The 14,623-nt window shown below is 41.3% G+C and overlaps 1 protein-coding gene across 3 annotated transcripts in view; it reads right to left on the bottom strand.

Annotated features, from left to right (window-relative positions):
* TNFAIP8 (TNF alpha induced protein 8) overlaps positions 1 to 14,623 on the bottom strand; it is a 117,774-nt gene that overhangs the window by 49,356 nt on the left and 53,795 nt on the right. The window contains exons 2-3 of one of the 3 annotated variants that reach the window (XM_071209655.1): positions 12,248 to 12,332; positions 12,039 to 12,091 (exon numbers count right to left, since the gene is read on the bottom strand). The exons of 1 other annotated variant lie outside the window; for it this stretch is intronic. In XM_071209655.1, the coding sequence (XP_071065756.1) occupies positions 12,039 to 12,051 (13 nt within the window). In that variant the 5' untranslated portion in view covers positions 12,052 to 12,091; positions 12,248 to 12,332. The remainder of the gene's footprint in view (positions 1 to 12,038; positions 12,092 to 12,247; positions 12,333 to 14,623) is intronic. One more of the 3 variants, XM_023584436.3, reaches the window with a different exon arrangement.

Genomic DNA, 14,623 nt, shown 5'->3' with positions numbered 1-14,623 from the left:
CTTATATACATTCAACAACTTCTGCCAAAAAGGATGCATGTGATCAGGATTTCATATTCTTTTTAAATGCTCTAGAAGGTCTGTTTTATCTTTTTTATTTACAGAAGGGATATAGTTACTTTACATTTAAATACAGTGAACTCATATTTTAACTGGAACACTGGACTCTAAAATCAGTAGTGAAATTGCATATAGTTAAATTACCTTGAAAATTCCTTAAATAGTCCATTAAGTGCAGCACTGTTTTTATACATACACAAACTGTATTGAACTCTTCTCTTAGTCAATATTTCTCTATGTTGTCAATCAGTTCTTCAATTTCTTCATCCATGAAGATGTCAGTTATCACCACCAATTTTTCTGGTCTTCTGACTTATATATTTCCTGTTCTCTTGATGGTTGAGAACCCTGTAAACTCATCCACTCATTTTGTCTGTGTTTCAACATAAGCAATGTTGAGGGTTACTGCCTGGTAAATGAAGTGGCTAAATGCAAAACAGCCAGGATTTCCTGACTGCAGTCTTCTCCCTCACGGTCAGATGTCACTTTTTAATGACAGCATCTAGCAACCTCTCTACAGTTTCTAATCTGAGATCCAACAGACCTACGGGGACCCAAAAGTTGCTAGAGGAAACCAGGGTCTGTAGACAACGCCAGCTAGGCAACGTCTTCATTTACATATGGGTAAATTACAAGTACCCACCGTGGAGAGGTACATGTATCCATAATATAGATACAACCGCTGTATTCTCTACCCTTGCTGGGGTCTACAGTAAAATCGTTGAAAGTACGGGGTGCTATGAAAGCTCACAGGAGAGGTTCCTAACTCAGACCCAGTGAAGGGAGTCATCAAGAAATGCTTTATGGAAGAAATGACACCTAAGCTAAGACTGGAGTGTCATGGAGCTAGCCAACCTCCACGGAGAGAAGAAGGAAGAAGGTTCCAGGTAGAGTTCACAGCGTTTGTTAAGGCCCAAGGGTGAAAGAATAACAGGCCAAAAAAGGAAGGCTGAAGAAAGATTAATGGATGTGTTGATAAGCAGCGGCTGGTGATTTTTGAGACAAAGGATTTAGTAACATGACTGGGGATAGATGCCAGATTGCAGGGGTTTGCAGAATAACAGGGGTTCGGAAGTTAAAAAAAAAAAAAAAAGCATTAGCAGACTATTCATTCAAGAATTTCACTCTAAGGAATAAATGAGAGAGTACCCTGAGGAGAAAGCATCAAAAGAACATGATTTTAGCACACCTTTAATTAAGAGACACTGATGAAAGAATAGTTAAACTCCCAAAACTCTCCCAGTGGCCAACACCAGACACAAAGTAACTGGGTGCCATCAATCTCTTACAAAAATATATTTGCAAAAATTTGGATGTAGGGAAACAGACTTGGCCCAGTGGTTAGGGCGTCCGTCTACCACATGGGAGGTCCGCGGTTCAAACCCCGGGCCTCCTCGACCCGTGTGGAGCTGGCCCATGCGCAGTGCTGATGTGCGCAAGGAGTGCCCTGCCACACAGGGGTGTCCCCCGCGTAGGGGAGCCCCACGCGCAAGGAGTGTGCCCGTGAGGAGAGCCACCCAGCGCGAAAGAAAATGCAGCCTGCCCAGGAATGGCGCTGCCCACACTTCCCATGCCGCTGACGACAACAGAAGCGGACAAAGAAACAAGACGCAGCAAACAGACACAGAGAACAACCAAGGGGGGAGGATTAAATAAATAAATAAATCTTTAAAAAAAAAAAATTTGGATGTACTCTTACATGAGTTTGAATAATGTAAATAAAAAAGATAAAACCCCTCCAAGTGCAGTGAGCAGGACTAATCTAGCAGGTCTGACCTGAGCAGGGACAATACATCTCTGAGGCAGTTACCAAGACCCAAAATACCCTCTAAGCAGCAGAGGAAATACTGTCATTAGAAAGGTGGTACTTTGGGTTAAGCCTTGCTCTATATTCTGATCTCCCATTAGGTTCTTTTTAAAAATACAAGCATCCTTTGAAGGAAGGGCCTGTGGTTGACTAACATCTAAATGTGAAACTGTCTTCTTTGTTCCTTCCCAGCAAAGGACAAGACTAGGGGTGTCCCAGTGGGGACAGGGGGTGCAGAAAGTAAGAGTATGTGTAAGAGGGAGTGGGAACTGGAGAAAGAGAGTGAATTTAAGCTTGTCCCACTCCCAATTCTGCCCTGGCCACTAAGCCAAGTCCACCTAACATCAGGAAAAGACTATGAGGAGTGCATACAGCCAGCAGTCAACACGCAAAGCAGGAGTGTAAGTTTCACATGCTTGCGGTTCTTATCTTCAGTGATGCAAAAATTTTAAATGATGCAAAACAGAACTCTTTTGTTTGAGATTTCCACCTCTGCTTCTCTAAATCAATTCAGCCTCCCAAGGCCACAAACCAAAAAATGACTTCCATGAGGACATGATTTCTTTTGAGGTAGTTCCAATTAGGAGGTGAAATTTATGGTGGCCTTCTTAGCTAGAGATAGTCTTCTAATCTAAGGTAAAAGCTAAAATCAGCTATAAAATCAAAATTATAAAAGGCTCACATGCACAGAATCTGATATCTGACACTGAGCAAACATATCAACTATATATAAAAACAGTTGAAGTTAATTTGTTTACACACCAAGAATTACAAACTGAATCCAGCTCGAAGATTTTTCTTTAGCCAGATAAAATATATTTGTTTCTATCTTAATTTCAAAGCTTTTGGGGGGTGGGGAGAATCTGTTCCCCCTAAGTTTGCCACAGGCCTCACTCTGCCTGATTGTTCATATAAAGCACAATCTAAACATTCATCCTGCCTGTCTGGTTCCAATAGGCATTTCCATTTGTGACAGCTGGTTTACACAGACTAACATTCAAAGCATTCTAGTGTTAACCTTGCCAGAGCAGGGTCACTGGGCAATAAGACCACTGAAAAAAGATGAACCTTGGGGAAAAGTGGGGGAGGGAGTGGGGTATATGGGAATCCTTCTATATTTTCAATGTATCATGTATGGAACCTGAAGCTTCTTTAAAAATAAAAAATAAAACATGAAACACAACGATGTGCAACACAGCTTACAATCAGATTCTCAACAAAAGGAGAGGGAACATACTAGTGGGGCTGGTCAGTCCCTGGATAAAATGTGACGATGGTGTTGAAAATACTTTTTAACAGAAATACCTGCTACCAGTTGCTCTTGGCTCTGGCCTCTTGCACTGCTCCACACGATCCTCAACATCTGGATGTCACAGAACATAAGCCTAGAAGTCAATACCCAAGCCTGGCTTGGCAAAGGAAACAATGCTTCTGTCCACTGATCTGTGGTGGTGAATGAAGTATCTGTAGTGTTCAGGTAACAATGCTAATGCTCAACTTGGAGCAATTAGTACCCAGTCTCAGCCAGTTGGGCCACTTGGTGGCTCTTCAGGACATTCGTGGCATGCAATACAGACATGGTATCATTACCTGTTTGCCCTGTGTCCTGACACAGAGGACTTAAACACCCACTGCTACCCCCAACTCAGTTACCATTTCACTCTGCGCAGACCCAAGAATCAGAAAGTGCGCAAATTAAGTCTCCAAAGTTGTCTCATTCAATCTCCTCATTCCTCAAGCTTGTTCGTGAACGAAAAAATAGGCCCAACATATGAGTGTCTTAGCAGAGGCTACAATATAAATTCGAAATAGGAGTTCAGGGTTCCCTTCTGCCACCAGCCTCCCCAGGGCACAGAATGCCTTTGGGACCCAGAGGTCCCTCAAGCAATCCAACCCAGTGGTACGGGATGTGACTTCTGTGACCCAAGTGGGCAGCCCAGTTCACTTGAGTTCCTCATTAGGGTTTGGGTTGAAGCCCACTGATATTAAGGGGTTCCTCTGCTCTGGTTGGTCCTCTCTGCACATATTTCCCTCAGGTATGTGGCACGGCTACTGACTATCTGGAGACAGGTTCTGGACTTTGGAATCTTCTTACTCTGCCATGGGTTTCATCTATAAAGATAAACTGGCACCTCTTCTACTCCAACTTACCTCAAAAGTGGTAGTTTTCCTTGGGTCACCGTGTCTCTCACTCTACCAAGAGTCCTCTGAACATTGCCCCAAACCCTTTCCTTGCCATAAGCAACCATCTGCTCTATAGCAAATTAAATGAAACTCTGTATGACCGATTGACCTATTTAATTTATTTGTATGCAGTTTCAAAAGCTTTACATTATACAGAGCCCACTTGTATCAATTAAAGTAGATAAAATAATAAGAAAATGAAATGATAGTTTTTAAAATAACATAAAATACCAAAAAATTTTTAAATAATAAAAAATTTTTTAGACATTTTGTCTTTAATCACTGTAAGATTTGTTGTCTTGTACATACAGTGACATTTTCTTCCATATATTCCCCCAGTGTCTTTTTTTTTTTTCATTTTATCTTCAAAGAAACTTTAGGTTACAGAAAAGTCACATAAAGAATATAGGGATTCCCATATACCCAACACCCTCCCCCTTTTCCCCTTTCCCCTATTAATAACACTTTTTATGTGGATGGTACAATTGTTACAATTGATGTACAAATATTGACGCTTTGCTACTTACTACAGTCACTAGTTTAACATTATGATTTACATTTTGGACTGTACACTTTTATAAATTTTGACAAAATTTAAAATGGCCTGTATCCATTATTGTAAGATCATGCAGAACAATTCCGATGCCCCTGAAATGCCCTATATTCCTTCTATTCTATTCTATTCTATTCTATTCTATTCTATTCTATTCTATTCTATTCTATTCTATTCTATTCTATTCTATTCTATTCTATTCTATTCTATTCTATTCTATTATTTTTATTTGGTTATTTTCTTGGCTTCATCTTTGGAGAGGTTTTGGATCATAGAAGGGTCACAACTGTAACAGGGAAGGATCATTGGTGCAGGGTGTTGGTGATAGGGATATGCATGGGACAGGGTTTATCTGGGGCAGGCTTCTAAGGTATATGAATGTGTTCAAGAGTTCAAGGGGCATTATCATGGTGGGTGGAGAGTCACACAATAATCGAAAGAATAATTCCTATCCTGGTGAGTTCTGCTATATTCTCTAATGGCACAGCAAGAATCCTCCGAGTATAGGGGTGGTATCTCATGAAGGAGGATAGGACATTGCGCCAGGTCCTTGATATTGATGATTGTATTTAAGATCCTTTTCTTTTGAAATTGAAACTTAGCCTAGCATTATATGGTGCCTAAGAGTTTCCTCCTGAGGGCCTCCTTATTGTTCAAATGCGGCCTTTCTCTAAGCCAAACTCAGCATATAAACATACTATCTTCCCCCCAGGATAGGACATGAATTCCAGGGATAAGCCACCCTGGCACCGAGGGATTATTACGAAGCACCAACTAGCAATGCATATGGGAAAAGATCTTGACCAAAAGGGGGAAAGGGTAAATACAAATGAGTTTTTATGGCTAAGAGATTTAAAGGTGAATCAGGTCATTCCAGAGGTTATGTTTATGCATGTCTTAGCAAGATTTTATTGACTACCACAGTAAATAGTGCCTCAAATAGTGAGGCTCCTGATGGCTCTGGAGACATCCAGACACTATAGGCAAGGCAGACAGCTGAGGAGTTTGACGCTGTGCCAGTGGGCTTTAACTTGAATTTATGCTCCTTACTGTGACAGAGTTGGACTTATTTGAGGTTTCCCTACACATGGCTCTTCTGCCCCTTCTATTTGAACCTATAGTAAGTACTCTACTTGATAGGTGTATGTCCAAGAAACTTAAATCTTTGGTCCATCCATGTGCCAGTTGGGCCCTGAATCTCAACAAAGTTGCAACACCCATTTTACAGTTCACTGGACTCACTCAGGACACCTAACAAGGAAATGATAATGGACAATGACCATCCCAAAGAACAGAGTGTCTGCAACTTCAAGCAAGATAGTTCCATCCATTTGCCCCATGGAATCTAAGACTCCTCTCAATTAGAGGCAGAGGGGGCATCACCATCCCAAAATCTTTAGGATTGGGGAATGAACAATGGACTAAATTAGATTACTATGATTCTACTATAGACATTGTTATTTTAGCAATGGAAGAACTTTTATCATTGATATGGAGGCAGTGGCCACTGGATGTTCTGTGGGGATGGAGAGGGAAATATAGGTGGAATATGGGGGCATTTTTGGGACTTTGGAAGTGTCCTGTATGATGGTGTAATGATGGATACAGGCTGTTACATATTTTGTCATAACTTACAAAATTGCATGGGACAGGGTGTAAAATATAATGCAAACTATAATCTGCAGTTAGTAGCAATGCTTCAATATGTGTTCATCAATTGTAACAAATGTACCACACTAATGAAAGGATGTTGTTAATGTGGGAAAGTATGAGTGGAGAAGAGAGTGGGGCATATGGGAATTCCCTATATTCTTTATGAAACATTTATGTAATCTGAAGTTTCTTTAAAATAAATAAATTTTAAAAAATAAAGTAGATAAAATAGTCAAATATGTTGGTTAAGGTCATATCTATAAAATATAAGACTATTCTTTGCTGGAATATATAATATAATGATTTGAAAGAAAAATTATATTGGACTTTAGTGTTTTACAGGGACATATAATTGCGATAGGTTGAAGAGCTGTCTGTAAATAATTTTCTCTAATTCTTATTCTCATTGTTCACTGCTTACAAAACCAAGAATATGCTATGGTACCCTGAGGATGCTTTAACAGCTTATGAGAATTCCCCTTTCTGTTTTCTAGTGCTGTTCTGATTCATGGAGTCTATGTCTTCCTGATAGCATCTGTGTCACTTGTCATCTGGGTTCATAATTCATACGTAGGGCACCATTCACTGTATCATATAGCCAATCACCAAATACACAACTCTCTGAAAAAAAAAAATCACTACTACTGTATAGTAGCCATCGTGGCTAACCTTCGACATCAGGTCCATCCCTCTCTCCCCATGTAGCAGTGGGGCCATTTGGGGGAAAAACTGATCCCACCCCCCAGCTCAGGTTCAACCCTGACCATTATAATCCATTGATAGTACTCCCATACCCCCGTGCTATAAAGTGACTGGTTTAGGCAACCCAAGTCTAAGCTAAGCAACACAGCACATTCCATTGCCAATAAACTCGTTTATAGGGCACCTGGCCCAATTTGGGTCAATGAGACATAAATTTGTTGGGGGCTTCTGGAAAAGGTCAATTACTCCTCTGACAGAGCTCTCTCTCCCCTGAACAGTGTATTGTGTGGATGTGAAGTCTAAAATTGCTGCAGACATTTCGTCATAATGAGGAAAGCCAGTTGAGGATGAGACTAAAGCACAGTTGGCAGATTGGGGGGGAAAGGAGGTTTGTGATAGCAAACCTTGTTGGATCTTCTGGTTATGTGAACCAATAAAAAATTCTCTTGTATGAGCACATCTAAACTGGGGTTTCTCTTATCTGATATATGAAAGATATAAAATAAGTAAGAGCCTTATTTGATAGACTATCCTGGGCAGCTAATGAAGAGAGCACTTGCAAATTTCTATTCTTGCTGTCAGCTTTATGGTACTCCCAGCGCCTGAAATACAGTGGGTAAAGGGGCATGAGGATCCAGAGCTGATCAACCCTTGCTCCTCCATCTCCTCAACTTTGCTACCTAAAAAAGGCAGCCCAGAAGGCCAGGTCTTGTCTATGGGCAGTGCGAAGAGAAAGCAGAGTCCCATGGGGTGATGCTGAGAAAGCTCAGTGTCACAGACAGGGAGGAGGGCCTGAGAGGGAGGACCTGGGTCTACAACCCTCCTCTGTAGTTCACAGCAGGGTGCTGCCCTACCAGTGCTGAAGGCGCTTCCTGATGGACCCCATGTAGGACCATCCTTGCCATATGGAGGTGGCTGCATCCCTGACAGGGTAGAAAGGGTAAGACTTGTTGGAATAGAGCACGGCAAACTGCTGGGAAAGTACGTGTGTAAAAGTGAGCAATCCCAATCTGGAGCAAGGAGATAGGAGTGAGGGTGTGCCTGCCCTGGGACAAGTGTAGTGAGAAGCTCAGGGGCACATTGGGTGAAGGGTAGGAACGTAATTATATAGTTAGCAGGAGAAGGGGCAAATCAACAATGGAGAGCACTGATCTCTATTAAAAGGTCAGGCTGGATTTTTGCCTTTAAGTCTCCTTAAGCCTGCTTTTTAACAAGGCCTAAGCACACAGCTAATTGCATTTCTGCACTTCTACTTTGCAGTGTTAGAGCCGAAATACTGAATCCCAACAGAATGACTTCCTGGAAGCTGGGGAAGTCAGTTCGGGTTTTAATCAACCTCTCTTTGGAGGTGGCTTTAACTGAACACTCTCATTCTTCATCTCCCACATGTAGCAAATACTTGTGATGCTACTGCTTAAATTGTAAGCTAGATATGTAGAAATGCTTCTTGTCTGGTTCTCATAAAGCCTCCTGTTCACAGTAGCTCCATACAAATCCCCACATTTCTGCATCTGCAGGTCCTCCAGGCCCTAGCTGTGATCATGGGATTTCTTCTAGCAAGCACACATTTCAAGTTCTCAACAAAACCAGCTCTGAGAGCCATCCCCCCAGAAGCACTACTCTTCTCTAGCCCACAACCAAAAGGTCTGGTAGACAAGTAACTTTGGTGCTGCCAAAGGATGCAAATCAATACTAACCATAATGGTTTAAGTTGGTGGGATTTCAGAGCTCATTTATAGGCAATAGATAGAAATGAAATTAACTTGATTGGCAAAAAAAAAAAAGTGCTATACAAACAAATGTAAGACGTGATGATGATACAAATCCCATATTATCTATAATCAGGGCTTTTCTTTAAGAGGAAGAGAAGGAAGGGGCAAGAACCAAGGATGAGGCCCCTCCACAAGATGGGACTGACCCTGTGCAAACACCTTAAGTGACTTTGTCCACAGAATACAAACCATGGGACGATTTAAAAAGAGAGGATGATGTAGGCGTTAGCACAAAGTCATTCTCCCCTATATTTAGCCCTGGTGTGACCATCAGAAAGTGAGATTAGACAATTTGGCCTGTGTCCAGAGGACAATGGTCATAAGAGCTACAGGAGATGGCAAGAGGAAGAAAGGCTTGGATTGTTTCAAAGTAAAGCCAGAAGGCAAAAAATGTTGGGCAAAAGTTGTCCGCGTCAAGCTGTATTTGATGATGCCCAGTTTATTCTCTTCAACTGATAGTCCTGCTTTCAAATTCGCTTTAAATTACATTTAATTCTCTATCTTACTAACTCTTGTAGTGAAGGTATGACAAACACGGACAAGAAGCAGGGGAGGCTTCATGAAACTGTAAGTTCTTGAACTTACCAGTTAATGGAAGAGTACCACTGGAAAAACCCAAAGGATTTATCTCCAAACCCAAAAGACAGCATTATTTGGCAGACCCCTTTGAGATAAGAGGTCTGATCCTCTCCTGTGTTTGTGGAGGGCCCTCTATAAGGACATGCTGGAGGAATGACCAAGACCAGCTGTGCTGAGCCCACAGCACTTTCCTTCCTCTAGACAAATGCAGTAGGGATGGAAAGAATGCTGGAGGTAGGAAACAGGTTCTCATCCCAGCTCTGCTTCAATGAAGCAGGATGACTATGGGCACCAGGCTTGATTTCTTTGGCCTAAGTTTCATTTGCTAAATGAGAAAATTAGACTACATAAAGGAGATTCTCATCTCAAGCCCAGTAAAGTCAAATTCATTACAATTACCTACAAGGCCCTGCATGATTTGGCCCCTTACCACTCCAGCTCACCAGCCTCCTTGCTGCTTCCAGAACACACTGGGTCCATTCCCACCTCCAGGTCTTTACATCTGCTTTTCCTCTGCCTGGAATGTTCTTTCCTGGGATATCCACACACCTGACCTCCTATGTCTCAGGTTAGTCTAATATCATGTTTCCAGTGAGGACCGTTAAAAAATACAACCCCCCTCCCCCCATAACCCCTATCCCATTTTTGCCTTTTTAAAAAAATTTTAAATTTTCTTCTTAGCACTTAAAAGCATCCAACCTACTATATTCTACCGTATATTTTACTTATGTGTTTTGTTTATGGTCTGTCTCCCCCAACTAGAATATCAGCTCTCACAGGCAGATACTTCTGTTTGCTTTGTTTACTGATGTATCCCCAGTACCTGGAAGAATGCCTGGTACACACTAGGAGCTCAGTAACTGCTGAATGGATGCATGCATGATAGGGAGGGTGAGGGGAAGGACCTCCACAGCTTCTTCTGGCTATGATGTCTGTATGCTGTGGTGCCAATAGTCAGAGGATTCTCTGCCACCACTGCACAGGGATGGACCCTGTAACTACAAGAAAAAATAAGCAAACCCAAGTGAAAACATAAAGGGCCTAGGCCAGATGTGGCATGCTTTCACACAACTGCAGAAATTCTCATGTTCTGCTTCCTGAATGTCCCACACCCTTCACTCTCAGCAAACAATAATTCTACAGGCTCCAAATATTATCTATGAGAAATATTTTTATGGCCATTCAGTTCCACATTACTAGCATTTCTGTGGAACATTGTTACATCCATCTCTTCTTTTTACATTCTTCATTAAAATCCCTAGGGAAAACAGCAGTGAGTTTCCCTACTGCCAGGCTATCACACTGCTCATTTAACCTGAAACAAGAGGTGGTGGGGCTTCCATGTACATTTTAGCCAGTTCCACCAGGTGGCAACAGAGTTTGAATGTGCTGATGTCTAAGGGCTAAATCTACCAGGGACAGGAAGAGAGAAGCTACAACATTCCATTGGATTCTCTTCTCCGTACTCCCTTACCTTCTCTTCACTTTTCGCCTGCTATTTTCAACCAGTCATTTAAATCTGCTCCCAAGAAAAGTTCATGTTTCCCCCCATGAATGCATATGACTTAATCTCACCAGCCTTGGAAGCTTTACATACCTGTCTTCTCTCTGCCAAAGTACATTACTTATCCTCCCTTTGGAACTCTACCCCAAACTTACTTCCTTCACAAAACCTCCTGGCTAAATCTGGCTCTCATCCCAACTTGCACAGTCGCCATAATATACAGTCACAGACACATAACTATTTTTATATATTGCATAGCATGTGCCTATCTACTTATATAAAGAGTCAGAGAATCACATGCACAGCTCCGGGCATCTGGTAGACAAATGTACTTCTAACACAAATGATGTGCAGGTGACCACTTTTCCTACAACTGAAGTCATGGCTCTAGGAAACAGCGTTGGCTGCCAAGGGCTCAATTCTTTGGCCAAGAAACTAGATATACTAATACCCACCTATGTCTTCCAAATTCCAGTATTCCATTTAAGCTCCTGAAAGTCTTTTTGAGTAGAAAACTTTTGGATAAACTTCAAATATTATGCATAAATTTGAACAAAAACGTGTAAATACCCATAAAACTTTACAGGCTACTTTAAATCCTCTCTTGCTTTCAATGCTCAAATATGTTTTCGATTTACCTTAAAAATAACATCGTCTACTTTTGGAAGCATTAGTATTGCTGAAACCAAGCCCAAAATGTTATTTTTAAAGTATAAAAGGCCTTTCATATAAGATAAAATCGCTTACTGGCAGTTAAGAGAAGATGTCAACAGTAATATTCTGACAATGATCCAACAGAAGAGCAGAAATAAGCACCGTCAGGTTTACAGGTCAACATACAGTATTACCACCATTAATAAACACATGGAAATTGTCAAAAAGAGGAACTTTTTTCAATGAAAAAGCTGCCCAATCTTTTCAGAGCCCCATTTCTGAAATACTTCAATCCTTCATTTCTTTACAAATGAAACTGTCTACATGCAAACCAGATGCCATTTTCTTCTACCCACAATAGCCATACCTTTCTCACCTAACACTGGTTTCCCACACCCAGAGCCACAGGAAAAGAAAAGCAGTGATTTGTTAAATATAACCATTTTTAAAGCCACGACCAACTATTATTCCCTCGTAGATAGCAACACCATCTTATTTCGTCACCTGAACATTCCGCCAGATTCCAACAAAGAGTATATTCAAGAGAGTCTGATGGCAGTTGTAACTCACCGAGTTTCAGCATTTTCCTCCTGTACTCAATCAGGTGGACAACTTCACAGCATCTTGGGAGAGACACACAGATTTGAGGAACAGACACAGCCACCCCACTGTTATTTTTTCTCTGACATTTGTATCTCCTTCTGGAAGAATCATTCTTCCCTGAGAATAATTTAAACTAATTTATACTGTCTTGTTGTAAAAATCCACCACAAGCTTACCAAACAACTGCACAAAAGACACTGGTCAACAACAGTCACTTTAAAAGTTGTCTTGCTCGTTATTCTGGGAGCTGGGTTTCGTCACCTGTAGTGGAAAGCATTATGTAGCCTTTAATTGTGAAGCCACAGAGGTCTCCATGTTCACAGTGGGGATGGACTGGTCGCTGCCTGCCCTTTCTACCTATAAACTACAGCTATGCAAAAAACACTCCACATGATTCCAGAGATTACCTGTGATAGGCGAACGGGAGGTATTTTCAAAATCAAGCAGAAACAGGAAATCTAACGTTTCAACGTGCTAGAAAATAAGGAGTGGCTAGTTAAAAAAAAAAAAAAGAAAAAAGAGCGGCCTCAGTCATAGACGTCTGGAAGAAAGAAAATTTAAAAAACACATTATTCCTACCTGGCCAGTGTTAACATGAGTTTCTATTAATAGTGAGTACTTCTTAGAGGTGTTCTTGCACTCAGAACTAAAAACTTTGCTACATAAAATTGTTAGCCTTTTACTTTTGAAGAGACTATAAAGTCTTTATAGAGACTATAAGTGACTATATACAGGCACACACAATACACACATATATTATCTAATGTCTCTCTAGACACATATTTACTTACTGGGACATTTGACAGTCATCACCACCCCACAACCTTTCCCTTATCCATCCTGATCCATGAGCACCCTGAACTCCTTCAAGGCCCACTACAAGGGCGCCTCGTCCATGAAATCTTTTCCTGATGACCCTAACTGCATATGGGTGACCTCAGCCTTGAACCCCCAAGACTCCTCATTTGCACTTCCTTGGTAGCACTTTTGGGTCCTTATCGCAGTTGTCCTTATATTATTTTTGACTCTATGCTATCTTACTCCCCACCACAAGGTAAACGTCTTGATTTTATTTTTATCCTCTGTAGCAATAACATCTGCCTTGAGCTTTCCCAACATGCAGCAAAAAAAAAAAAAAAAAAGATACCAATTGGAATGCAATGAACCTGACTGAAATTCCAGCTATGCCACTTTTTGGTTCTGAAGACTTGCAAGCTATGTAACCTCTCTGAGCAATTTTGTTCTTCTGAATAATGGGAATAACATCATCTACCTCATAGAATTGCTGTCAAGATGTAATGAAGACCATTTGAAGCAGATAACATATTGTCTGATGCACAGTGAATACTCAAACAGTAAATAGCATTATTATTAACTTGAATTGAAATCAAGTCACTCCTACTAATTTGGGAAGAAGACTGAAAGAGATACCATATCAATATCAATTCACAAACATATCTATACATTTCTTACTTTTGTTAGACCACCTCAACATGCAACTACCCTGTAGAAGATTGAATTTTACACCTTAGAAATGAGCAGAACTATCATTTTGTGTTCCTTTGTGTTATATCCCCAAATTCTGACTGTCCCCTTAATGTTACGACAACCTCATCAGGGACTTAATTTCAAAGAAAACGTCAAGAAAAAACTCTTCCTAGAAGTGTGGAATTCGAAATCACAAGGACTTCCCAAACTCTGATTCACTGGCAATTCCAAAGAGCTGAATGGTACATCTAAAGAGAGAAACAGGCTTCCCTAAAATGTGGCGCTGGTGTTAGTTGCCTGGCTAGGTGTCCAGGGAACCACTCTGTCCTCTCCCAGCACAGGGGAAGAATCTGACAGCCCCACAGGAAAACCTGTGACTATGGTGGCAGAGCCCTCCACATGCTCCAGGAATAGTCAAGGAGGCAACCAAGAAGGTAAGGGGCAGAGGTAAGGGCAGACACCAGGCAAGGGCAGAGAAAGCTGTAAGCATCACGTCCCGTTCATCAGCTGGGCACCTACACACCCAGCGGGATGTTTTTAATTTTGGAGAGTTCTCCAACAGTAGGAGAACGAAAAAGTAAAGCATCTGGATGGGTTAAACATCTGCAGGAATCCATTTTTCACTTAAGACATCCCTCATCTCTCACTTGAGACAAGAATGTCCAGGTCTTTCATGCTCAGATCTATCCAAAGTGTGATCCTTAAGCAATCCCAGTAGTTGGAACTACATTCGGCTCATCCTACTTTAACTGGCAAGAAAGAAGACTCACAGACCGAAGCTAAAGGACAGGGAGATTCTCACAGCTTTTGAGATGCAGATATCTATTTGTGGAGTGGCCAAGCCTCACAGAATAAACTTACATAAAGAACTACTTAACTCTTTGTGGTTGCCCCTGTAGATATGAATACAGCTCTTCAATACTCCCCTACGACTTGCAAATTAAGACACTAGCAGTAGATTCCAGGATCAACCATTGTAATGCAGAGAGTTATCACCTCTACTCTGAAGACCGGAAGAGAGGAGGTAGCTGGTCCTCTCAGTCCCAGAAACTCAGGCTGCTGGC

This window comes from Dasypus novemcinctus, chromosome 2 (genome assembly GCF_030445035.2).
Source record: "Dasypus novemcinctus isolate mDasNov1 chromosome 2, mDasNov1.1.hap2, whole genome shotgun sequence".
Taxonomy (NCBI): domain Eukaryota; kingdom Metazoa; phylum Chordata; class Mammalia; order Cingulata; family Dasypodidae; genus Dasypus; species Dasypus novemcinctus.
Note: the sequence above shows the minus strand (reverse complement) of the source record. Positions and strands in the feature narration are given on the sequence as shown.